The sequence below is a fragment of the Delphinus delphis genome, chromosome 15, assembly GCF_949987515.2.
Source record: "Delphinus delphis chromosome 15, mDelDel1.2, whole genome shotgun sequence".
Lineage (NCBI taxonomy): Eukaryota > Metazoa > Chordata > Mammalia > Artiodactyla > Delphinidae > Delphinus > Delphinus delphis.
The window spans coordinates 45431591-45458089 of NC_082697.1; the positions used below are offsets into that span (position 1 = coordinate 45431591).

General features: G+C 44.1%; 1 protein-coding gene across 2 annotated transcripts in view; it reads right to left on the bottom strand.

Moving 5' to 3' along the window:
* Positions 1-26499, bottom strand: part of KIZ (kizuna centrosomal protein) — a 114879-nt gene that overhangs the window by 12514 nt on the left and 75866 nt on the right. For both annotated transcript variants that reach the window (XM_060031294.1, XM_060031293.1), the window contains 5 exons: positions 25026-25176; positions 16940-17105; positions 16014-16079; positions 4816-4917; positions 1316-1412 (listed from right to left, as the gene is read on the bottom strand). In XM_060031294.1, the coding sequence (XP_059887277.1) occupies positions 1316-1412; positions 4816-4917; positions 16014-16079; positions 16940-17105; positions 25026-25176 (582 nt within the window). The remainder of the gene's footprint in view (positions 1-1315; positions 1413-4815; positions 4918-16013; positions 16080-16939; positions 17106-25025; positions 25177-26499) is intronic.

A 26499-nucleotide genomic window follows, 5' to 3' on the forward strand; every position in this document is an offset into this window, starting at 1 on the left:
TTAAGAAGAATTGGCTTTTTTACTGCCTCTAAAATATAAAGAAAATAAACACTTCTAACAATCTTGAAAACCTAAAGGGATGTATTATTAAGCCAAATGGTGACATTAAACCCTAAAAACTACCTGTAGAATTTATTATCTTTTAAAATTTCTTTCAGGAGACCTAGAACTTGAATTTATAATATAATCATAAAAATATAATACTTTAATATTCTTCCTGTCCCATAATTCATTATCTCTCACTTCCTTCAAAAACAGAGATGAAAGATATTAAAGATAATAATTTCTAAAAATTAAATGAGTGGATTCCCTAAAATTGAACACACCAGGTTTCTAAAAGAACTTAATATCAGAAAACCAATCTCATTTAAATATATCCAGGTCCTAAAAATACTGTAGTGTTTTTCAAAATAGAAATGAAAATGAGATTTTTTTTCACTGTAAAAATACCACATTTCTGAACAAATAATTTTATCTTACAGGACATTACAAACGTAAAGTTCCTGTTTTAAAATTTCATCAGGGCGAGCAGTTAATTCGAATGTAACACAATCATCTACAGGACATCTTTTGAGGGGAAATATTATTACAAAAGGCAAACTTGTGTTGTTTTAAATGCTATTTAGCCCAAAGCGGAAAGGTAGGTATGTATCAGACAATTGCTTCTACTCCCATCCACAAATTCTTCCGAAGTGACTCAGTGCCATTGCACGATTAGTATTTTATGTTGATGACAAATCTAGCACACGACTCACTTATCACTGCTCCAAAAACTTACAAGGAGTGCTACAGTTTAACAAATGTGAAAAGATAAATTTTCACATTTGAAAATAAGCAAGAAGGTATCAGAAAGGGAAAGAATAGTCCAGCCCAAATACTTGGTAAAAAAGAGGAATACAAAAACAAATATCCAGCAATTGCTTGTATATATCTCTGTGGTCTCAGAAAGAAGAAACAGGCCACTTTATTTCTTTTAAGGCCTGGCTCTTTCTCTCTGCCCTCTCCGACACCCTCCATTGTGTGGTTTCTAAGCAGCCCTACTGCGAGCAGCTGTAGACGCTAATTTGTGGTTCACTGAGGTGTCAATTGAGTCTTAAACCAAGGAAACAACAGCTGCAAAACAATACTTGGCTCTGGTGCAAATATTTTCAAAGGTAGACTAAAGTTTCCACTGTCATTTCAGATAAACAAAAACCTAAACCATAACCTTCCATCGAGTCACAGAGCAAAATCATCTGCAGCCAGCGTTTAATTCCCTGAGGAGTGACATTTCCCGTCTTGCTGCCGCTATTCAGAAAGGCTTGCACGACTTTACCTTGACAAAGGACTGCCTTCGCTAGACGAAAAACTCGCTTCTGAAGAGATCTTGTGAGTTGTCTTTGTCTCGAATGTACCGCTGCCAATATTCAAACCTGTGACAAGCACAAGCATGGAGAGTGAGCGTGGCCATCGCAGTGAATGCAGAAGCGGCCTCACGATAACTTGTAAAACAAACATCAACAGAGGAAGAGCTGTTCACAGAAAGCGAGGGGCTTCTGAGGCAGGGAATGACACAGAAAGGAAGGGGGCGGCTTCCCGTGATAGTTACACAGAGTACGTAAAAAGTAAAATCATTCAAAGAGCACCATTTTAAATGGCCATGATGTGTGTGTGAGCACATGGGTCTCCACCGTGGCACTAAGCTCTGGATAATTCGAGTTGTTGTAACACGGGGGCAGCGCTGGCTCACCGAGCTAACAGGAACTGGGAACCAGTCTCAGAAGCAACTGACACCTCTGGATGACATTACCGCCCACCCGCCTTTAAGCCCCTCTGCCAAATCCTCTCTTTTTCCCTCTCACGGAGAAGAATGAACGTCCACTGAAAACCATCGAGGCTACTCCTTAACCAGCCTGAAAGGGCTGATGGGGAAGATGCACAGTCCACCCCCTTTCCCTGGAGCCTGGGGAACCAGACCACCCCACAGTGCTCCCAGCTTGCAGGGCGATCCCTGACCTCTGCCTCCTGGGCGTCCTCACCTTGGACGTTTCTGCTACAAGTCTGATTCTTAACTGGCAGTCAAACTAGATCGCGGATAGAGGGTGCATAAGCATCGCCTCGAAAGGCATCTACTGCATTCCTAACCTGTAACCTGCGTGCCTGCTCATAACCTCTGAAGCAAAGTGGTTCTCTTAACAATGTGTCCATGTTCGGCCCCTAGAGGGTCTGTACCCGCTTAAGGGGACCAGGTCTTTTCAGACATGAAAACAAAGTGGCTTCCTTAGAGACAGGTGTGGAGACAAGAGATCTGGCACCTGACACAGGAGATGAGCCATGTGCCTCCTCATCCATAGTTATATCTGGGGTGGCTCTGCGTTCAGTGTGTGACAGCGTGTGACGTTCCACACCGGGCATGTGGCCCTCCCACCCACCGCCTGCTTCTCTTGGGAGCTCAGAGAAGTCCCTAGGGTCAGGGTGAGGGCGAGAATGGAAACGTGATGCGTGACTGAATGCACAATAAACTCCAGAGCCAGCATCTAACTCCAATGCCAGCCAACACTACCAGGAGCACTTCGAGGATCCCAATGTCTTACAAAGCACATGGTATGATTTTGAGTGTGGACGATGGGAACCAAATCGAGGGGTGCTTGGCTGTACAACCTGTGTTGTGTGGATCACGTCATATGAACAAACTTGTATGTTAATCATTAGCATATTTTTTTTATTTTTTGTGGTACGTGGGCCTCTCACTGTTGTGGCCTCTCCCGTTGCGGAGCACAGGCTCCAGACGCGCAGGCTCAGCGGCCTTGGCTCACGGGTCCAGCCGCTCCGCGGCATGTGGGATCTTCCCAGACTGGGGCACGAACCTGTGTCCCCTGCATCAGCAGGCGGACTCTCAACCACTGTGCCACCAGGGAAGCCCAATCATTAGCATATTAATAGTACTATAATTTTTGATGCTCATCCAAGGGACTACAACTTATGTCAAATTTATTCATTGTTTGAGCCTGTCCTATTAGCCATTCAAAATATACTTACCAAAATCATATCTGTAAAAAAAAAAAAAAAAATCACATCTGTAGAGTCACCTTCCAAACCATGTATGCTTGCTAATGGGTTGTAATGCTCCAAAAGAGGCATTACTCTCTTGGGTAATTTGTAAAATGAGGGGTTGGATAAATACTTTCTGAGATCCCTCTGGATTCTGGTTCTGTGATTCAAATGTGAAGAAAGTGATGAAAAGCAAACAGTGAATAGGGCTGTATCTTTCTACAGTGATGCAGACCTCCATCGGGGCAGAAGCCTGTTTATACCTCAACAAACTACAATGTCTCATGTTTGCGGAGTTCAAATCACCACCACCAACAACATGGCCAGCCCTCCCCGGGGGCTTTTCTCTACAAGGCACTGTGTTGGGCATTTAACCTGCACTGGCTCACTGAATCCTCACAACAACCCAAATAACTGAATTTTGCAGTAACTAATTCTAACACTAATATTATCTAGGAAATAGCTTTCCAAAGACAGACAGCTAAGTCTGATGTACCATAAATATCTCCCTCAAAAAAATGTCTGTCTGATGAAGACATCTTTGAGACAATTGAGAAATCTGAATACGGACTGGGAATTATGTGATATTAAGAAATCATTCTGATAGGTGAAATTCATTCTAATAGGAGAAATTCATTCTGATAGGTAAAATCCCAGCATGGTGATTTATATAAAAATTAGAGCGGGGACTTCCCTGGTGGCACAGTGGTTAAGAATCCTCCTGCCAACGCAGGGGACATGGGTTCGAGCCCTGGTCCGGGAAGATCCTACATGCCGCAGAGCAACTAAGCACGTGCGCCACAACTACTGAGCCTGCGAGCCAAAACTACTGAAGCCCACGCTCCTAGAGACCATGCTCCGCAACAAAGAGAAGCCACTGCGATGAGAAGCCCGCACACTGCAATGAAGAGTAGCCCCTGCTCGCCGCAACCAGAGAAAGTCCGCGTGCAGCAACAAAGACCCAACACAGCCAAAAATAAATTAATCAATAATAATTTTAAAAAAAATTAGAGGGATTTCCCTGACAGTCCAGTGGTTAGGACTCGGTGCTTTCACTGCTGTGGGCCTGGGTTTGATCCCTGTTTGGGGAACTAAGATCCCACAAGCTATGCAGGACAGCCCCCCCAAAAAAAGAAAAAAAAAAAAGCAAGTCGTTAAAGTATACTTCCTTCTGTTATTAATCCGTTTACTTTCACAAAGGGAGTTGAGGTGACTTACACCAAAAAAAAAAAAAAAAAGGAAAAAAGTGTGATAAAGTAAAAACAACTGAAAAATAATAAAAATACGATAATAACGTATAAGAAAACTAAGAAGATTACAATTGAAACAAAAATCCTAAATTGAAGGAACTACATTTAAGCTTAAAATTGAGCTCTTACTGGGATTTACAGTCTTTTCATTTGAAGAACCCCAAATCCCCCATCATTCAGGCAAGGGAGGTAGCCCAGATGACACTCCCCACTACTGATTAACAAACTGGGAAAAGGTGGGAAGGGAAAGAATTTGGGGTGTCTGTGGTGCTTAGCGACAAGGTACCATTGTGACACGTCAGGCAGAACCCAAGGGCCTGTAAGGCCATCGCCAGCACACACCCTGGAGGGAAGCTTCTTCCAAACTCCTGTTCATTAAGGACTCGAAAAGTACTGGCTCTTTCTGAGATGGTGACAACTTGTTACAAAGCAAACTCCAGAAGCCTCCGACAGGAACGCATCATAACACTTCCCTGTACACAGCCCTGGCCGTAGCCCTGGGTCTCCCAGATGCTGGCTTATCCGCCCTGCTTACCTGACAGTGATGCAGAGGCCTTGGCCTTCTGGAATCCGTCTTCAGCTTGGTGTGCACTGTCCTGAAGGGTAGACTGTTTCAGCATCTGGTAGGCTTTCGTTTCTATATACGAGAAAAAGTCCCAGGTAACAAGATACCCACAGGCAAAAGAATGAAGTTGGGCCCTTACCTTACATCATACACAAAAATCAACTCAGAAAGGATTAAAGACTTAAATATAAGACCTAAAACTATTAAGTTCCTAGCAGAAAACGCAGGAGAAAAGCTTTAGGATATCAGATTTGGCAGTGATTTCTTGGATACAACACCAAAAGCACACTTAACAAAATAAAGACAAACAGGACTACAGCAAACTTAAAAACTTTTATGTGTCAAAGGAAACAATCGACAGAGCACTTAGCCCTGCTCTAAGTTAAAGTGGGGAAGACTGTTGGGAAGAATACTAAATAAGGGTCCCGTGAAGGACCTGAGTGACACAAGCTTCCCCATTGCCTCAGGTCTCAAGGACTCCTGGGTGAAGCGGAGGATGCAGAGTTAGAGTTTTAGCAGAGACACAGCAAAACAGCATCCATGGCCACACTCTCAACATGGCCACTAACTAAAGGATTCCCCTGTCAGCTCCAAGGGCTGGCCATCGGCTGCATTCCTGTGCTTGCTGGTTCAGTTTAAGAACTGAACTACAAGGCCCGTTATTACTGGTTAAAACTACCATCATGCTGAAGGAGAAAAATATAACTTACCTTGCCCTACTGAGAATCAGTCAAGATAAAAAATAAGTATTTAAAATGAGCATCATATTTTTGAGTAGTAAATGCTATGTAATTAAAATATGCACAGATCAGGGACTCTTAACTCTGAAAATAATAAATCCTAAAGCAACATTTTTTAACATTGCTGGATTGTGAAATCAATGTCCACTGGAACTAGCATTGATAGTTTGAAAACTTTAATAAAGAAAACACCAGATGCAGTACACGCACAAAGGGAAAGTATTGTTTTGTGTAACATCTGTGTGTGTGTGGGGAAGTGGCCTGGGATAGAAAGTGTTTCTTGCTGTAGGTTAATCCCAGTGTCCCAGGGTGGCTCGATAGGAGTGCATCATAACACTCTCCGATTAATCCTAACAACCTTATCACCTCAGATTCACTGTCAGGTAATCTGTTGAGGGGGTAAGGTATTAATAAAATCAAAGGTGGAGTGTCTGAATTCTAAAAAAGCAAAGAATCACTGTAAGACAGATGAAAATGCTGTTTTGTTTTTATTTTAGAAAGATCAGCCAAAAAGACTTTCAGCTTTTAGGATACAAGTCCAGATTTTAATGACCATGTGCTATTTCTGCATTCAGTGAAACTTATTTGGTCAAGGAAAAGATAGCAAAAGATAGAAAGAAATTTTTTAAAAGAGAAATGAAGGAAGGAAGCAGGGAAAGAGGGGAGAGAAAGAGAGAAAGGAGAGCTGCTTCTTGATGAACAAAGGCTCCTGGTGGCTGGAAGCTGGAGCTGGGCTCTGCTGTCTACCATCTGAAGGGAAATCATTTGACTCCAGTAAGCCAGCTCTCAGGCTTCTCAGAAACCAAGAAAACATGTGCTATTTATTTTCAGGAGAGGATTTTTGTGCAAAATATCAGGTTAGTAGCTGTGAGGTGATTTCAGATTGGGGGTGGGGGATTAAGTATTCTGTCCAAATACAAGAAGGAATGTATCTCATCTCTGGTGTGAGCCTGGAAGGGAGGACCGGGCAGTGAGTCACCCCAGCCCAGGGGCCATCCTAGCGCTCGGAAATCAGCTCCACATGTGTCCCACACTGGGGCCTGCCTGTCCTTCTCGAAGGACTCGGACTCTCTCACTGGGCTGCCCGTCCAGGCTGCCTCAGTCTGCTTTCAACGGTACAACAGTTTGGAGGGAGAAAGCTCATCTCTCCCGCCCATGCAGCCAGAGCCCACCCACTTCCCACGCCCGGCTCCTCACTGGCACTTGATCCTTAAACCTCCTGTGGTCCTTCTCCAAGCAGAGTCACTGGCGGCCGTCCGGACAGTTTTTATGTGGGATGTGGCCGCCCTGACCCGAGTAATCAAGGGTTGGCACGATCCAGCTGAGGACCGCCGGGCACATCGCCTTCCCCCACCTCCAATGCATGCTTCCTCTAATGGCTTCAGCGCAGAGTGAGGTTTAAAAGGTGAAAGGATTACGTGCACTCCCTTGGAGGAACAAACACTAACTGAGGCAGGACCAGCGACCCCAAAGCAGCCGGAGGGGTTGGAGCAGACGCTCAGGACTGGAGTCATTCTCCCACAGCACTGGATACCCTTATTCACTGTTACTTTAGTCAGAAGAGCTGCACAAAACAGCAGACGAAGAACTGAGAGATGACCCAGAAAGGAAAAACAAAATCAAGGTTTGGTTAAAAAAATGATCAGGAGAGGTTACAGGCTACACAGCCTGTGTAGAAACAAGGGAAGAGGGGTTCAAGTACACAGATTCTGCAGCAGAGAGGACAGGGCAGGACTGTCAGTGCAGACACTCTCTGGGGCCCAACAAGACCACACACGTGACTCTGGCCAGATGGGAGCGGTAGGAGGGGTGGGAGAGCTCATGCCCTGTCCGGAGGGGACAGCTGTTCTGTGGCCACGGCCGACTGCTGCCAGCCGGGAAAGTGGGCCTAGTCTTGCCAGATTTCTGGCTTAAAAAAAAATTAAAACACTGCACAGGCCACACAGAACATACTTGCAACCTTGAAACTAGAGAGCGGTAAGTAATTTTTTCTGTGTTCACTGAATGTGGCACAAGAACACTCAAGAGAAAAACTTCAGCCAAGGGATACAAGCTAGATGTTAAGGATTGCTTTCTCCGCTAAAAGAGCTGACATAGCCCGGGACACAGGATCAAGGAGGCTGCTACAGCTGTCTGGAGATTGCTAGGGTGCTGTCTGTATCAAACGGACCAGATTCCAGAATTTTTGGAAGCAAGAGTATACTTTTTGCTCAAACAATTCAGACATTCTCCTGGAACAGCCTAGAAGACTTGGCCAGGACACCAACGGCATAAAGCAAAGCCACAGAGTTGAAGTCTGTGGCACTTCAGGCCCAGGCTTTTCTGGAAGGAAGAAGGGCAGTGAGGAATCAAGTGGCTGAAAGCCGCATGGCGTAGCCCTGCAAATTCAGTTGTTAAATGAATGAGTGAATAGACAGGGGAGCGAAAGAAACAAAGCTGGAGGTTCCAGTTGGCCTGCTGTAAACAAGGTCGGGATGAGGGTAATATCTCAATATTTCCAAGGTGAAAAGACCTGAGTCTTAACTGCAGGGACACCATAAGTCTGCAAATTTGAGGACTGGGTGGCCCCTTAAGGCTTCACTTTGTAGCCTGTGACTCAGAACTCCAGAGAAATACTTCCTCCCGTTAGTAATGTCAAACCCTGAGAAAAAAACTGAGTAGTGCAAACAATTAGATAAAACAAGCATTTCTAAGAATACAATGATTTTCAACTAGATGCTCTGGCGCACACAGAAGTAGTGTACACGCAGGCGCAAGTTTCCAGCTCTGGGCTGCTCAGTCAGGCTTCCATTACACATTCAAAGCTGCGTCAAGACTGAGTTTCAAAAGTAGAAACTACTGCGGCTGAAAATACAAAATAAGGCAAGGGGTCCAGGGGTGAAAATCTACCCTTAGCTATCAATTCCAGACTGACGACACAACAAGAGAAATATATTTTTCCTTACTCTGTTACACAAGCTGGCTGAACCCCATCACCTATCTTCCTGCCAAGTGGTGATGGATCACCGAGACTTTTTTTTTCTTTTTGATACGCATTTTGTCTAGAAAATGGGAACAGAGAAAGAAAATGAAAATGTGCTGAATAAAGGGAGGCAGGAGAGCGATGATGCTGAGGAGAGAAAGAAAAAGCCTCAACTTCTTATCTTTCATTCTCTTTTATATGCAAATGTACACCTGCTAAAATACTTCTGAATCTACCAAATAAAAAGAAAAAGAAAATATCTGGCGAACAAGTGCTTTTAACAACCCATTACAAGAGCCAGATAAACACGTGTTTCCCCAGCCTCTGAGGGGTGTCTCCGTCTCCAAGGCAGAGGCTCGGCCTGGCTGGCCTGGCTTTCGCAGAAATCCCTGGTGAAGAAAAGAAGAGAGGGAATAACAAAAGGAGATGCAAACAATGCCATACTACAGCTAGAAAAGCAACCCTGAACCGACAAAGAACTGGGCATCCCTGAGTCAGGAAGGATAACTGATTCCTGTAGGAAGCATGCAGAAATTCTAAACTTAAATTCGAAAAATAGTTTCTGCCCACGAGTTTCCCAGGGCTAACGCTTTTCATGTATTTCTGCACCCATGCCAATTTTTCATTCACACTGCACTAGATGTGTTGCTGATGGAGCAAACCCAGTTGTCTTTGCAAAATAAAACAAAAATTGTGGGATGTAACTCTAAAATTAATTCTAAAGGTAAATACTATTACTTAAAACCCAGAAATCACTTGTCTAGCAATCTACTCAAATTAAAACAAGAAACTATTAGGCTAAGGGTGCTTTCACAATTCTGAAAATACAGAAAACTCATCTATGTTTAGGAATTAAAAAAAAAAAAAAAAAAACCACACGGGACTTCCCTGGTGGTGCAGTGGTTAAGAATCCACCTGCCAATATAGGGGACACGGGTTTGATCCCTGGTCTGGGAAGATCCCACACGCTGCAGAGCAACTAAGCCCGTGCGCCACAGCTACTGAGCCCGTGAGCCACAACTACTGAGCCTGTGTGCCACAACTACTGAAGCCCACGCGCCTAGAGCCCGTGCTCCACAACACGAGAAGCCACCGCAATGAGAAGCCTGCGCACTGCAACTAGAGAAAGCCTGCGCGCAGCAACGAAGACCCAACGCAGCCAAAAATAAATAAATTTTAAAAAAAAAGAGCCACACGTCTAGGTGAACGTGAGAGGCACACAGGCTGGCTCTATAACCGGAATTACTTTCATATCTAGACTTTCCGCGGTAACCACGACTCTACCAGCAATCCTGGGCCTGGGAGCCTCTTGTCCAGGTTTCCTCCGTCCTCACACAGGGAGGGCAGATGCACGGAGAAGGGAAATGCTCCCCGTTCAGATGAGCTGCCTGGAGATGCTTCAGGAAATAGATGTTTCCATCACATTCTGAATTTCTATGGGGCGATTCAACAATTACACCTGAAAGTAAGTGCCAGGCTTGTAACTGACCTTTAATGAACGTTCAAAAACTGAACTGAAACAGTTTTGCTGATACTACTTCACATGAAAATTCATAACCATGTAACACTGCTCAGCCACGGGAGGTGAAATTTCAACTCTCAAGGTCATGGAATCTTTAACTTTTGAGTAATTTTGATCAGGAAGCTGTATCTTAATGGCATAATTAAATAGTCTTTAAAAGCAACTTTCTAGCAATTTGTACTCAATGATTTATAAAATGAGAAGATTCGTAAATAAAGACAGTAATATTCTCATCATCATCATCATCATCATCATTTATAGTAGGGCCAGGAACAATCACTGTACATGATGAACCGAAGCCGGCAGTGTGAAATATGAAGAAATCCCTCCCCACCCCCTGTACCGGGTTGACTAGTGTTTCCCCCAAATTCACGACCATCCAGAACCTCAGCATGTGACCCTATCTGTAAACAGGATCTTTGCAGATGTAATTAGCTAAGGATCTCAAGATGAACTCATCCTGGATTTACACTGGGCTCTAAATCCAATGACTGCTGTCCTGCTGGGAAGAGGACACAGAGACACAGGCGGCGGCGATGTGAGGACGAAGGCAGAGACTGGAGTCATGCTGCCACAAACCAGGAGCCACCAGAGGCTGCCACAGGCCAGGAAGGATGCTCCTGGGAGCCTTCAGAGGGCCCTGCTGCCACTTTGATTTTGGACTTCTAGCACCCACAACTGTGAGAGAAAACATTTCTGTGGTTCTAAGCTCGTGGCACTTTGCCACAGCAGCCCTAGGGAAATCATACCCTCCCTGACCCAACTGTACTGAAATATCTAAAGTCCAACCTCTCCCCTCTCTCCACTCAAGTCTCTTGCATAAAATAAGGGTGTTTCACACTATGATCTACAAGGGCTCTTTCGGCTTTGAGATCCCCTGCTCCATGGTTCTCAAACCCGGGGAGTCACCTGGTGTGTTACACAAGACTGATGCCTGGGGCTCAGGCCTGGAGGTTCTGGGGCACCCAGTCCAGGGTGTGGCTGGGGTGTGGGTCTGTTTTAAAGCTCCACACGGGATTCTGCTGTGTAACCACTGAAGAGAATTTCTCAGGCACTTCTGAGTTCATTTCCTTGAAAGCACCCAATCAAGAGCTCTTCAGAAAGGCGCCTTCCATTCTTCTATGACCACGTTAAACAGGCCCCACCAGCCTGCAACGTCCTGAGTGAGGAGTTGTCTGCTGTCATGAGCAGCTGGACCCCTGCCACAGAGACGGGGCCAGGGCCAACCCAGCGGCACACAGTGCTCCCCTGGGCTCCCTTCCCCAGGCACAGCAGGTAAGGCATCCTGACCTGACTGTGCATTTCCGGGACAGAAATGGTGAGGCGCAGTCTCAGGAAAGCCTGAGGAGTAGAAGTGCTTTGCCACTGGACTCCGCAGTCCTCAGTTGTCACTGCAGTTTTCTCTCCCAGGATAAATCCAGCCACCGGTGACAATGCGGCCATCGTGTATTTCCAGCCTTTTCCCAATCTGATGCAAAACTCAAGCCATGATGTTTGGGGAAGCCCTGCCCACAGCCCCAGGAGCACCCTGCAAATCTAGGCTGACCTCCCACAGAGCTTCTAAATGGACGTACCTCAGTCTGACCTGGAATATTTCAGCTTGCCAAAGAATATCAGTGAGAAATGGCATAGTCAGGCAACCACTTTCAACACAGCTTGACCAAGAGAATTGGTGTCAAAAGAATGAGAGGCTGAATGGACATTCTTAGAGGCTTAATCCTCTTGAGATAAAAGCTGAGAGCCCTTTTCACATGGAGCTTAAGGAGATGAGTTTTGCCAGGATGGGCACGTGGGTGGGAAAGTACCGGTGGAGTGACTGATGGAAAGAGACGGTGTTCTGGCCTAAATCAACAAGCGCTTAAGGAAACTCCTTAGTACTTTCATTTTTATTCATTCGTTTGATGAAATGAGTGCCCATTGTGTGCCAGATACTGTGTCGGGGCTGGGTTTTTATGACATTTAGCATAAGCTGCATCATTTACTAAAATTAAAACTCACCAAATCCTCCTCAAAGGTAAATTTAGTATAAATACCAATAAAATTACCAATGTGGGAAATTTTACTTTGGGGGTATGAGTAGTTCAGAGGGAGACTTTCTCTCATAACCTAGACAAGCATGGCTTCAATTCTGGCCTAAGTGCTCCAGGGAAACACTGACCTGACTGTCCTGTACCCGCTTCGTGGTCTCAGGCTCGCCTAGGGGTACAGATTCACTCCGCTTTACAAGGGCCACCCCAGGACAGTCCACACTCAGAAATCCTCAAGAGCTGCCCACCTCTCCAGGCTTTGCTCATCATCACTCTCAAAGTTGTCCTTGCAGGGCTCATCTTTCGTTAAGATACAAACCAATGTTTAACTGGTCCAGACGCCGTGATGCAGGCGCCTCTCATAAAACAAAAGAGGCTGCGTGGTGGGATGGAAGGACTTCAGGGCTTAATTCCTGAAATTTGAGTGTGCTTAAAGATCTGACACATTGGCTATATGGCCCTGAACAGGGCTCTCAATCTTTCCAAGTATGCCGGACCATCTGTAGAACGATTTGCTTACCTGCAGGGCTCCTGTGAAGGTTAGAGACGATGGAGGCTTAGGAGGGCAGGGACCTAGTCTTTGGCTGTCCCTGGTATTCCCTGGATTCAGCCCAAGTAAAGGTGTAACATATATGCAAATTATATATTATTCTTAAATAAAGAAAACCACACACTCATAGATAATCACATTAATCTGTGATTTTGACCTGGATTCTTTAGTGTGAACAACCAGACTAAAGGAAGGGGTAGCCTGTGTCAACAAGCAGATCACAGGCTGTGGTTGTGTGCGTGGGTGTGTGTGCAGGAGGGTGTGTACGTAAGTCTCCGCACAGATGACAGGAACTAGTGTGAAACTCACATTCCCCATGACAGTGACTAACAAGGCCGATGCCTTCAGAGCAACAGCAAACTCTTTAAGTGGTGGGGATACGCAATAAGAAGGGAAATGAATGAGAACGTCGGCTCATTTGATCCCTTCACTACGGAATGAGAATCACAGGCTTAGCATTAGAAGCAATGTCATTGCTCCCAGAAGCAAGAACCCTTCCACGGAGCCCCTCTAGAGAGCAGGTTCCTGCCACGGTTCAAGCCCTGGCACAGAACCTCATGCCTGGAAGACACCTGACTAAAAAGGCTAGAGAGTTCTGCCATTACTGGGTGTGGATTCCTTCGCTGCAACACTAACAGGGCCCCCGAGCTACACTCTATGGCTATATTCGGTGAATCTGGCAGCCCCACAAATATTTAAGAATAGCTTTTGTGCCCTTCTCAGGTTAAACTTTCCCAGGACCCTCATCATTCTGAAAACGGTGTAACTTCAGAACTTCTGCCCAATTTCCTGTGCCGGACACTGATTTCCCCGTGACCTCGCTCTACCATATCCCTTGGGAGATGGCTATAAGGCAGAATCACACAGAAGCACCCACCCTGAGGATGAGCACTTCCGAACGGTCCAAAGTTACTACTGTAACCTGCTGGTTGTTGATGCAGGAAGCAGCTTTAACAAGTCACTTTCAATCCTGACATCACCTGGGTTTAGTTACACTAAAGTAGCCCAGGTCAGGGGCTCAGATGGGTGAAAAAACAGAGCCGGAAGTAAAGAGCTGACAACAACGGCTGATGCCAAAGCCCAGGATCCACCACCACATCTCCTCAACTCCCAGTAGGCAGCCTCGCAAATGTTCCTTCTCTTTGGAATATTCCAGAAGGACTGTGGCCCACATAGACAGGAGAACCTCAACAAAACTATTACAAAGGAGGAGGTGGCCTCCATTATCTTAAATCAAACGATACACCTGCCTTACTTCACCAAAGGCCAAATCTCCAAATAATCACGGCAAAAGACACAAACATTTAGTAAAGAGATTTAGGTCAAGAACCTGGAGATCAAAGGAGCTGCAACGACAGACGCAACCGAGGAATACGCAGAGACCATGGAATATGCAAAGCAGAGGTGCACAAGGCCTCCGGCAGGAACTTGGCAGGACGTGCCGAAAAGGAGGGCTGTGGTGGCAGGGCGCAGAACGGCAAGGCTCCCACTAAGAAAACGCTTCGGAAAGCTTTTTTCATATCCCCCAGGTTATTTTATATGCCTACTGCTTTGGCCTATAACAGGCACAAAGCATTTTTTAAACTGCGAACTACTGATGGATCAATGACAATTTCTTTAAAAAAACCTTCATGGCAAATAGTCCGTATTACTTCTAGGTACATCACACCTCTTCCAACGTGAAGAGAAGAAAGACTTGAAACCCTGGTACTTGACTATCCCCTCTCTTAAGAAGAAATTCTGAGATATACAGAGAACAGACTGGAGATTACTGGTGGCGGGGTAGGGGGTGAGTGATACAGGTGACGGGGGTCAAAGGGTACAAACTTCCGGTTATAAAATCAGTAAGTCCTGGGGATGGAATGTACAGCACTGTGACTACAGTTAACACTGTGGTACCGCATAGCTGAATGTTGCTGAGAGGGTAAACCTTAAAAGTTCTCATTACAAGAAAAACAATTGTAACTACATGTGGTGACGGAGATTAACGAGGCTGACTGCGCTGATCATCTTGTAACGTCTACAAACCGTGAACCATTACCTCGTGCACCTGACACGGATGTAACGTTACATGTCAACAGTACCTCAGTTAAAAAGTCCCATGGGAAGATTACATCTGTATTAATTTGGGGACAGTCACTGACTGATACTGAACAGATGAGGAAGAATAGGCAATGAGGTCACTTCCTGGTTCCTCCCCAACAAGCCCTTAGGATTCTAACTGAAACAAATTCAGAGGTCATTAGAGATCCTGCACTCAAAGGTAGATGCAAAAGGAAAGCATTCAAATGACTTCTTGGATATCTGCAGTTTGGGATCATCTACACTTCTATTAACTCTGCTAATAAAAAAATAAACAGGGAATTCTATCAGAGTTTTCTCAAAATGAAGAATAAAAATGCAATAAACGTATCACCAGGGAAAATGTTTAAAAGAAAAGAAAACCTCTGTATTTTGGAGTGAAATATTATCTGATGCAGAATATATACAGTAATTTCTCTACTATAAACTCCTTTTTCAAAATCAGAGTTCATTCTAGATACATGGGTTTAAAATTAATCATCAGGCCATGAATCATATTGCCATAAAGGAAACCATTCTCTTCTGCTTATAAACAACAAAACTAACACATATGCAGATGCATGCCTCAGTACCTCGGTGCAATGGTGTATTTACTTGCATAAATATTTAAAGTCAGACCTTTGAATTTATAATGAAGTAGCACACCACTTTACAAAATAAGGTACTAGTAAATTTAGACGTACGACAAATAAGAACTCTGTTCAGAATACTAATTGCTGCTATTGATATTCTAAAACTAAAATAAGTAATGACATTTAGATTTCACCTAAACAAACCTAACATATGTGCAGAAATCTTAACAGATCTTAATGAAACTTTACTGCTAAAATTTTTAAATGATCAGATGGGCTTTGTAACTGAGGCACAAGCAAGCTTCTTGTCCAGCACTGTTTTTTTTCCTGCTCTTATTACAGTATAATGATACATTCAATTATTACAGGAAAGAAAAGAGGGAAATCAGAAACATCTGTAGTTGGCCATATAATGACTGGTGTTCCCCATGGGGGCTGACCTTTTCACACAGACGCAGGTGCTGAAAGGCTCATGGGGGGGACACTCACACGTGTAAACATGTAACAATTTTGAAGGACTCAGCAGACAGGGTTATTTTCTACCTTCCTTTATGTTAACCTAAGCTCACACCTCATGCTCTCAGGATTGATCCCTTGCTACAGCACCTGGTAGTGGAATGCACTTGCTCTTCAGAGTCCACAACCACCAACCTGAAATGTTCTGGTTACATAAGGAGGTTGAATCTGAGGCCCTCAGGCAGCCACAACCTTACCTGTGACTGGCATCCTCGCTGCCACGCTTTCTTCTGCGCTCTCGTCTCCGCAGCCACTGGAAACTTCTAAAAATCAAACATATGACAATAAAAATGTATTTCAAGGTTATATGGATGGAATAGGCCTTTGTTTGCTTTTTTAACTGCCATTCCTTTTATTTGCATTGCCTCCCCATCTTCTTTTCTTGGTTAGTTTATCTCATCTGAAATACACTGTTACTAAAAGAAAACTTATTCGAAAGCTAAGGTATCTCTATGCTGCTTTCATGCAAAATAATTTAACCTTACATCTATCAGACTTGTGTGGGGCTTAACATAAGTGGGCCTCAGGTCCTGTGCACATTATCAACTTCTGACAATATCCTGAGCAACTCACAGCTGTCTTGGAAATGCCATTATAGCGGTTTACTGGCACATCTTAACAGTAACACTAAAATAATCACAATTTCTAGATACTAAAAATTGCTTATTAAATTTTGGGGTCATAAATCCATTGATTCTTAATCATCTGTTTAGACTTTTATAAGGTTCTATTATAATTAAAAAGAATGTTTAATAATTTTGAGTAAATTCTATTAGGTGATATCAAAAACTTCAGTTCTTTACGGTATCATTTTAATGGAATCATCTTCATCTTTGTGGGATGATCAAAAAGTATATATTGTCAATTGTTAATTTTGTTAAGATTTCATAACTTACAAAAACATATTTTATTGGAAATTCGGCAGAACTGCAGACCTACGATTAGGTTTCCCAGTCTTGAAACACCTATTTCTGGAAGGTGGTGTAAAACAAGTAACATGTCATGTATACTGAATCACAGGTATTCCTTAGAAGCTTTATTTTATGGGCACACCTTGAGAAAGAGGGTGTCACATTGATTCTGAACGCAGTTTTGCTGTGGACAGACCCTTAACAATAGCTACCTCGTTCCCTTGTAGGAACACTGCTGAGCCACAGAGCAGGCTTTCCGTTCTTCATTCCACTGTTGTCATTCAGAGTGGATGGCAAGCTGCAAGATGATTCACTGCTGTGAACAGCCGACCTATCCTTATGCTCTCCTGTGAGGCCTTTTTTCAATAATGCTGTTGCCTACGGTGCATAAAAGAAAGCACAAAGAAACGAAAACAAGCCGTGGTGAGTCACACTCCCCTTGGTCTCAAAGACCCAGCCTTCAAATGTTATTTTAGGTTAAGCTTTACTTAGGATTTAATTTGTCTCCTGACATTTAACTGAAATTAAAATGTCTTCAAGATAAAATAACACCTGATTATTTTCCAGCGTAATTTAATTCTTTACAACAACTTACACTCACAAGAAGACATTTTTTGAGGACTGAATCTTATGTAATGCAATGTTTTTCTACTTGGGAAGTATGTATATGAGACGTGACCACCTCTGTTAACCTGGGTGGTTTACCCAAGATCTACTCTTTCACTGCATGAATCCTGTTTTTCAGGCACATGAGGACAGAGTTGGTTTGGACTGAGGAGGAGATCTGGAAAAATGTGACCTTATGGTATCCCCATTCTTCAAGAAATGACCCCTGAACTTCTCCTCAATGGGAAGATTGTGGAAAAACTTGGGGGCGGAGGAGGATACACTAAAGCAAAAAGAGAGCCGACCTTATTGGAAATCATAACCTTCAATGAAGGATAAAGACACTCTGTACTTTGCCACTAAGCCTGCCGGGGAGCTTGGGGAAATTCAGCTGCCACACGGCCTATCTGCTTTCACAGGGCACTGAACTGTCGACATTGCCAGAAGTGTCCTGGGCAGGGAGGTGGGCAGGGATTTTACCACAGCCAACGTGAGAGGCAGAGAAAAAGTGGCACTTAATAGGATAGGTTAATACTCGTGCCAGTGCATTTCCAGGTCAGCACTCCTCCCCCAAGAAATAAAAATATACTGGTGACCAGAGCTGAACAACCATTGGTGCCGCTGTCCCACTGCCAGAGCACAAGCCTCTCTCTCCCCCTACTCGGAAGTGGAAGCCTGCCCCGGCGGTGGGAGAGGAACACTAGGTGGTGGCACTGACCTCTCCCTGGTACCTGATGACAGTAGTAAACACGGGGCAGGGTCCGACCCACTGTGTGGGGAATGGACCTGAGACCCTCAAGTGAAAGGGAAGGGGGAGCTGGGCAGAGGCTCCCTGGTCATCTTCTGTGCAAGAGTGAAACGGTAACAATGCAAACATCTAGTGAACAAAGGGGAATATCATACTCTTTCCTTGTCATCAACACGAAAGGATGTGAAGAATCGCCGAGGCCAAACCTTGAAGATTGAGCCTTATGAGTTTGGCCGAGGCCACTGTCATCAGCCTTGACATCCCTGCAAGGCTCTTGCCTTCGGCCCGCCTTAGGACCAGCTGGCCTCCAGGACCCATGGCTTATCCTAGGGGCCAGAGGTGGACTGAAGGGGACTTAAGGAGTTCTAGTCTCCTTGGCCAAAAGATCTGGTGTCATGTTAGCCTTGCAGCTGAGACCTGTCTGTCCAGTTCTTGTAACCAGGAGCTTTTCCTACATTTGTATAAAGTGGGCCTTGGATTTTACTCCAACTGGGATAACTCTGGAATGAACTGAACAGGATCCCTGTTTCTGCCGACTGGCATTCAGGTGTACCATCCTCCCTTGAAGCTCGGGCCAGGGCTGGTTCCCATCACTGTCTGCCATAGTGCCCAGTCCCAGCTGCCCATGTAAACCATGGCACTGCACTTGCTTCTAGAATCTGTCCAGAAGGACAGGAGCTGCCATCTCGCAACCATCAGGATGCTCTCTGGACCATCCTAGCATGTCTCATTTCAAGATCTCTGCCCATCCTGATCTAGTCTGTCTGTTCCCACAGAGAGTAAGCTCCTATTCTGTGCACCCAATAATTCTGGATATATGGAAAGCATTTTAGATGATGAACAAAAAGAACTGGCTTAATCTCTGTAGTTAAAACTATAATTTTCTTTTTCTCATATTTAAAATAATCCAAACTTTCTGAGAGTGCCTCAAGTATGTATTTCTTCCTCATATTATCTTATGCAATAGCTGTAACTAATAATTTCTTGGCATGACTTCACAATAGCCACTGTCTTAACCCACAGTTTAAGAATAAAGTTGTTAAAGGACTGTTGAGGCTTTCTACACTTTATACGGTAGAATTTGCAGACAATGGAGATTGTCCTAGATTTTCAATAACTCGGATTACTTCTCACTAGTCCCTCCGTGATGACACACAATCAACATCACTGTTTTGCACGTCCCTTTCATGTAAGAACTTCTTTTGCTTTAGCTGGGTTCCACCTGGGCTTCAAAAGAACACAGACTAAAGTGCTATAATGATACTGCAAACATCCTTCTAACAAGCCCTTGTAAGCTTGCTAAGAATACCACCAGTGTCACCAGCTCTATACTGAGCCCTCTTTTTTCACCATGCTGAGTAAGTGCGGGGCACACTGCAGGTTTTCATTTATTTCGCATATTTTATCCCATTTATCTTCACTACTTAATACTCATATCTCTAGGATTTCTCTTACTAATTCTACAGATAACTTCTCAGAGACGAGTATTTTATATCTATAAGGGTTTTTGATGGATGGTCAAATTACAGCATGAGAATGGTTGGTTTGACTCTGCTGGACCATGAAGCCAACAGAGATGGCGGTAGATCTGCCCAGCGGGTCATCCGCAGAGGAATTCACAAGTTAAGTCCCTAACAAGCAGGAAATAATGACAATATGGGACAGAAACAAAAGTCAGTCTGAGACAAGGAACAGTAGGAAGGTCCATTCAAAGGACCCACCAAAAACAACTTATGCAGAGTCAGGAAAAACATCTGTGATACATTCTCAAGATGTACTGTTTGCAGATCTTTGAAAAGGCGCATTTCTAAGGAAGGCCCCAAACGGAAGGAGTTTGCAGTGTGACCGGCGAAAGAACTAAAGCGCAAAGAGTGAGCAAGCTGCCCTGCACGTCCCACCTGTGACTGAAGGGCTCTGCAAAGTGGGGCTCTCTATCTGAAAAATGCCACCAAAGATGGACCTTCTGATGGTGCTTATGAATGGCCCATGCTTGGGTTCCAACTTATTTGTTAGGTAGTAAAGGCTCGCTCTCATCTCATACATTTGAAGCCCAGTGGTGGTGGTAGTGGTGGTGGTGCTGGAGACTGCCTCATTGTTCTCAGCAGTCTGCAGCCTAAGTCGACACCAACGAACTAGTCCCTCACTTTTCTAACCTTCCCAGGAGCCAGGAGAAAGCGCTTAGAAATTGAGCGCCAAGGCACACACTACTTACAGGATGACTGAGAGTGACACCTCCATATTTCGGATCTTATGAAAGAAAAACTGTCCTGAGTTACGCTCAGCAGGACACCTAGGATTAATTGGCTCATTTTCTCAAAGTTCTGTCTAAATATGGATCTTGCTAGGCCTAGAACCCTAAGAGTCATCTAGGTTGACTCAATTTACATCTAGAAACTTATCAATTGTGAAATTCACATGCATAAATAGATAAATGAAGATATTAATGGAAAAGGCTTTGTATCCGAACACCATTAAGAAAAATGAAAGGTGAAAATCAAACTGCTCAAAATATTGCAGCAAATAATACAAATTCATATATGAGTTCTTAAAAGTCAGTAAGGAAAAATATTACTAACCTAATAGAAAAATGAGCAAAGAACGTGAACTGGCAAATTACCAATATAAAAGAAGAAATACAGATGGCTAACAAATAGGTGGGAGAAAAGTGTGACCGCAATTTGACCTCCTTGGCACTTCTCAATTTGGTGCTCAAAAAAAAAAAATTGATAGTATCCAGTTTCATAAAGAGCTCAGAGAAATGATATTTTCATCCATTCCTGGTAAGTGATGACCCTTCCAGGGTGAGATCTGACAGTGCAGAGCAGAAGCCTGAGAGACGCACATACCCTTTGACCTAACAGATCTACATTTAGGAAATCATTCTCAGGAAACCGCATGGGAATCTGTAAAAACTGAACTGCTCAGATATTCTTTGAAACCTTTTTACTAGAGGAAAAATTAAAAACAACTTAAAATGTTTAACACCAGGAGCCTGGTTAAAGAGACAGTGGAAGAGCCACACAGGGGTCTCTGTGCAGCCGTTAGAAAGGATGTAGAACACGTGATGGCATGAAAGGAAGTTCACCTGTGACAAGTGGGGAACATGGAGCCCGTGCACACAAACAGTATAACCCACGTTTGTCAATATGTTAAATATTAAAGACCATACATCGCAGTGTCAACAGGGTTCTATGTGGACAGTTGGATAACAGGCAATTTTCTTCTTTTTGTTTACCTTAATATTCCAAGTTCGTTTTTTTCCCTGTTACTTTTTTAAAGAAAACATATGCTAGCTCTAGAAGAATACGGTTTCTGCAACGGGTGCTACAAAGAGAAAATGAACATGAAAGCACTTAATAAAATAAAATTACCTTCCATATGTAAACCAGTGCTGTTAATGCAGACACAGAAGAACAAGAGAATGAAACACCACAGATGTTGACAGCATGGATGTTTCCCCTCGTACACAGATTAACTGACCCTTCCTCAAGAACCTTCCTCCTGCACACCGGAAGTAATTTTTCAGTGTTTAAAGAGAAACGCGAGTATCATTACTTAAGTTTTATCTGAGTTATAGGATAGGAAGGGGATTTCATCGATGTAGCACCGAAAAGAAAGGGGAAGTATTCATATGAGCCAGTGAACGAGTATTCAAGAGAGAAGAACAGAACACCAGTCCCTCATTTCAGGAGAGGGGCAGGGGTTTCTGTGGCCGTTCCCACCTGCTCTGCAAGTGACTCTGGCAGGCTGGGCTGCTTTGCCTGCAGAGGTCCCCCTGGGTGGAAGCAGGCTTCACTTGGGAGAAAAGCAGTATTAAGGTACTTTGTATTTTAATGAAGCACCCAACTCATTTTTTTTTCACATAATTACAAATTTTCCTGATTTAAAAGCATGCAGCTCAATTATGTAATTGCCTAATAGGTTATGCGGGTGCTGTGGATCTTATCTGGTCTCAGGGGGACATGATCCAAATTTCAGCAGCTTTAATGATGTATTTACTCAGGAGACGGGTTGACTCCAGCTGACAGCAAGGGACCCACAGGTAAACATCATTTACATGTGGCTGTTTAATTAGCCATTTACCCAAGAGATCAAAGTAAGTATTTCTGAGCTTCATTAGACTCTTAACCAAGTGATTTCTAGTAGTGCTTCCTTAAATTTTGAAAATCTCCTACTTTTAAGATTTTATCTACAGAGAAACATTGAACCCATACTATTTACTAAATGTATATATTGTTTGGATACAGGAAAACAACTCAAAGACACTTGACTATGCTAATCATCAAACGATTTGTGAATCTAACAGTCCTAGAGCCCAGAAAAGCATTTTGTTCTCACGTCTGTAAGGCCTGCCCCTGCCCACATCATCCTGGGAACGTTAGTCTTTAGGGCCGCGCCTTTTTTCAGTCGCAAGCTATTTGAGAAACTGACTGCTTGCTTCTATTGTTAAGGAAGGATTTTTTTTTTTTGGCCGTGCCACAGCATGTGGGATCTTAGTTCCCCAACCAGGGATTGAACCTGTGCCCCCTACAGTTGGAAGCATAGAGTCTTAACCACTGGACTGCCAGGGAAGTCCCTTAAGGATGGATTTTGTCATTCATTTATTAGTAATTTTTATGGCTGTCACTAAGATGATTTAAAAAGGAACAAGAAACCTACTAGGGGAGGAAGAATATCATTTGACTCATAAACTGTTAATTGGGAAGCCCCCTTCCCATTAATGATGGAGCTATTATTTGAAAAATTATGAGTGAACTGGTCGTCTGGAACTTGGAATATGTTTTCGTGATATAAACAACAACTTTAGAAAAAAAAAAAAGATGATGAGATGGCAAATGGCAGGAGGCCAATACTTATTTCACCCTTGACATGGCTGAGATTTGGGGTAGCTGCAGTGAACAAGAATGGAAAACGGTGTCGTTACAAAACAGTACTAAATACGATGGATAATAAAACCTGAAAACAAAATCCTTTTTAGGATCTACATTTATCAATAGGTATGGAACGGATCTAAAAAGCACAGGTTCTGTTCCTCCTAAAGAATACTGTTCTTTCTTTAAGAACATTCACACAAATGGTACCATACCTCAAACAAAACAAAACAAAACTAAGGGTTACTTACTGAGTCACACGCAACACAGTAAAATGAAAATGTGTGCAGGAAGGATGCACACAAGGTTACCTTTGAAAAGGGCAGGAACTGTGAGGGGTGCCCAGGGGCTGTATCTATACCTGCAATAATTTACTCCAGGAGGGAAGTGGGGAGGAAGGAGGTGAGGAGGGAGAGCAGAGAAAGGGCAGGGGGAGGGAAGGAAGAGGAGGGCGAGGGAGTCCGAAACAACATGGTGCAGGGGTAACACATGTGCAAGTGTGGGTCAATGGCGTCACTGTATCACTCCATGTACGTATGTTTGAAATGCTTAAAAAAAAAGTCCTTTTACTCTCTTTTAATTAAGGGGGCAGGAAAGGGGGGTTTGGGAAGGCTGGAGGGTGATGCAGAGGCTCTGGACTGCATGGCAGCACAGGCTGTGGCTTTGGGACAGAGGGGAAAGGTTTGCCTCCAGAGGGGGCACATGAGGAATCCTGAACATTGTGCATAATAAAAATAAAAACTGTAAAATGATCAAAAAGCCTGAGAAGACTACATTATGTATAAGGATAAAAAAACATACTTGGAGGGAATTCCCTGGCAGTCCAGTGGTTGGGACTCTGCACTCTCACTGCCGAGGGCCTGGGTACAATCCCTGGTTGGGGAACTAAAATCCCACAAGCCACGCAGCACGGCCAAGAAAAAAAAAAAAGAAAGAAAAAACATACTTGGAAACAAGACAAACAAGACATTAAGCTCAGGAGAAGAAAGGCCATGTGTATGGGGCGGCCGCTCTGGACCTGGTCTTCCACCCCCCACCCCGCACTCCCCGTGTTTCCCCAGGAAAGGGCTCCATCAGCTCGTGTCCAGCATCTCATGCTCTCCCTAGTGACAGGTCATCAGTCAGCCCCCAACTGTCCTGGCTGAGCCACGGCAGGGTTCGTCCTTGGCCGTCCCCCTCCCATCCACGCAGGCTAAATTCCCTGAGGCCCTGCAGACCCTCCTGCAGCCTGGCTCAAGGGGCTCCGCGGCTTTCCAAACTCTGCTGAACCCGTGAACACTGGCTCCCGAGCTGGGCCAGACCCTGCACGGTGGGTGGTGATCCCTAGAGCTTCTCATCCCCGTCCCCAGATGCAGTCCACTCCCCAGCCACAGAGAACAGCTCCGTTTCCTGGAAAAGTGTGGGCTTTCTTGGTCTGTTCTTGGGCTCCTAACAGCCCTTGCCCATCGCCCCGCCCTCTGAGCCTGTCAAAATCCTGCCTGTCTTTTAAGGGTCACCTCGCACACCCCTCAGCTCCCTCCTTGTTTCTCCAGATGGCCTGGCTCCCTTTCCTGAGGATCTATACCCTCTGCCGTGTTCTTACTGCAGGCATCCCATTATGCCATTCCCCTGAAGGAGGGACCACGTGGGATTTCTCTCTTTCCCTCCAGTGGATCTGGGCTGCTGCCTAATCCACAGAAGTGGATTAATACACATTTGCGGAGTTGACATAAATGACCATACAGTATTTTTAAAGGATGGAGCGGAGAAAGAAAACCAGAATTCTACAAGATGCTCCTAAATTCCCTGGGCAAATGTTGTGGTAGCTATGTTTAACTAGGTTACCTCCAGGACCTGGGTTAACTTTATGTAAGGACTTGAGATGCCTACATATAACACTATGCAAAAGGCCTGAGATCAGACAGTTCAACCAACCAACCAACCAACCAACCAACCAACCAACCAACCACAAAACCTCATTTACAACTTATCATTTTTTTCAAATATGTTAATCATTGTTAAGAACGTAACTATTTCCTCAAATGACTAACTTGTACATGTTGAAACTTATTTAAAAAAATAAAAATTACTAACCCTTGTCCTCTGGTCCACATTTTTGACTGGGAAAACTTCAGACAGCTTCGTGACCACCTCTTCTTGGACAGAATTATCATGTCTTTTCAAGGTGGTAACACACTGACCCGATGGTGTCCTCCACAAACCTGAGGCTGGTGCTTGTTCAAACCTATGAAACAGAAACAGGAGACCCATTAGACGTGTGCCGCGCTGGGTGACTTACGAACCTCCCACATTGTTAAAGGCCCCCATAATCAAGCTAGTATTAGACAGTTTATCCAGAAAAGTCTGGAACCTAATATATTCTGGGCTAAGGGAATTTCCAGAGTCCAGTACTTAGATGCAGTACTAAAAGGAACCAGGCCCACTTAGAAAAATGCGTTATATTCCAGGTCTGGGGCAGGAAATGCACCAGATGAGCCCGGAGCACCTTGTCGTTCCAGGAAGTAAGGAAGTTCTCAGACTTCTGAGCTGTGTGCAAAGGCCTTGAGGGTTCTCTTGAAGGGGCTTCCACTGGCCAAGGACAGGACAGTTTGAGAACCAAAAGGATAATGACTACCGCAGACTGATACACAGCAAATATATAAAAATACATGAGTTCGTTTGAAAAATAAATAAGTAAATAAAATTTTAAAAATAATAAAAACCTTTGGATTCACAGGCCACAACACAGATGAATCTACAGACATTCTGCTAAATGATATAAGCCAGTCACAGAAAGGCAGATACAGTACAATCCCACTTACATAAGATGCTGAGGGTAGTCAAATTCACAGAGACAGAGAGTAGTGTGGTGACTGCCAAGGGCTGGGGGAGGGAGGAATAGGGGCTAGTTTAGCGGGCACAGAGCTCCAGTTTTGTGAGATGACGAAGTTCTAGAGATCTGCTGCACACCAATGTGAATGTACTTAACACTACTGAACTGTACACTTAAAATGGTTAAGATGGTAAACTTTATGTTTATGTGTGTTTTTACCACAAAAATATAAACAAACCAATCTTTGGATGCTGCTAGGGACAACTCATTATTCTGGAAACTGGTTAAGTAAAGGGATAGAATCAAGCATTTACCCTGCCTCTGTGGTTGAAAAAAAAATTTCAGAGTTACCAAGTAGTTGATGGGAAAAGTTTTTCCAACTAATAAATGCAGAAGAAAGAACTGAGTTAGAAAAGTCGCCATTTTCTAAGTCCAAGTGAATGAAATGCACCTAGGAAAGGATCCTAACTTTGAGAAAATTGCGTAGTGGAAGCTTTATATCAGAGGCATCCGTCTGCCAACGCTCGAGCCCACGGCCCAGCCTCGGCAGCACAAACGGTGGGACAAGTAGACACCTGCTGCCTTAGGAGGTGGAGTAAGAAGGACCAGCACTGCCTTGGATGTCATTCTGCCAGAATAACCCGCCTGGAATGTAATCCTGGACTCGGGTCCAACCACCAGTTTACAGGGAAATCATTTGGATCCTGATTCAAACACAGCAAATACAGACAGAGT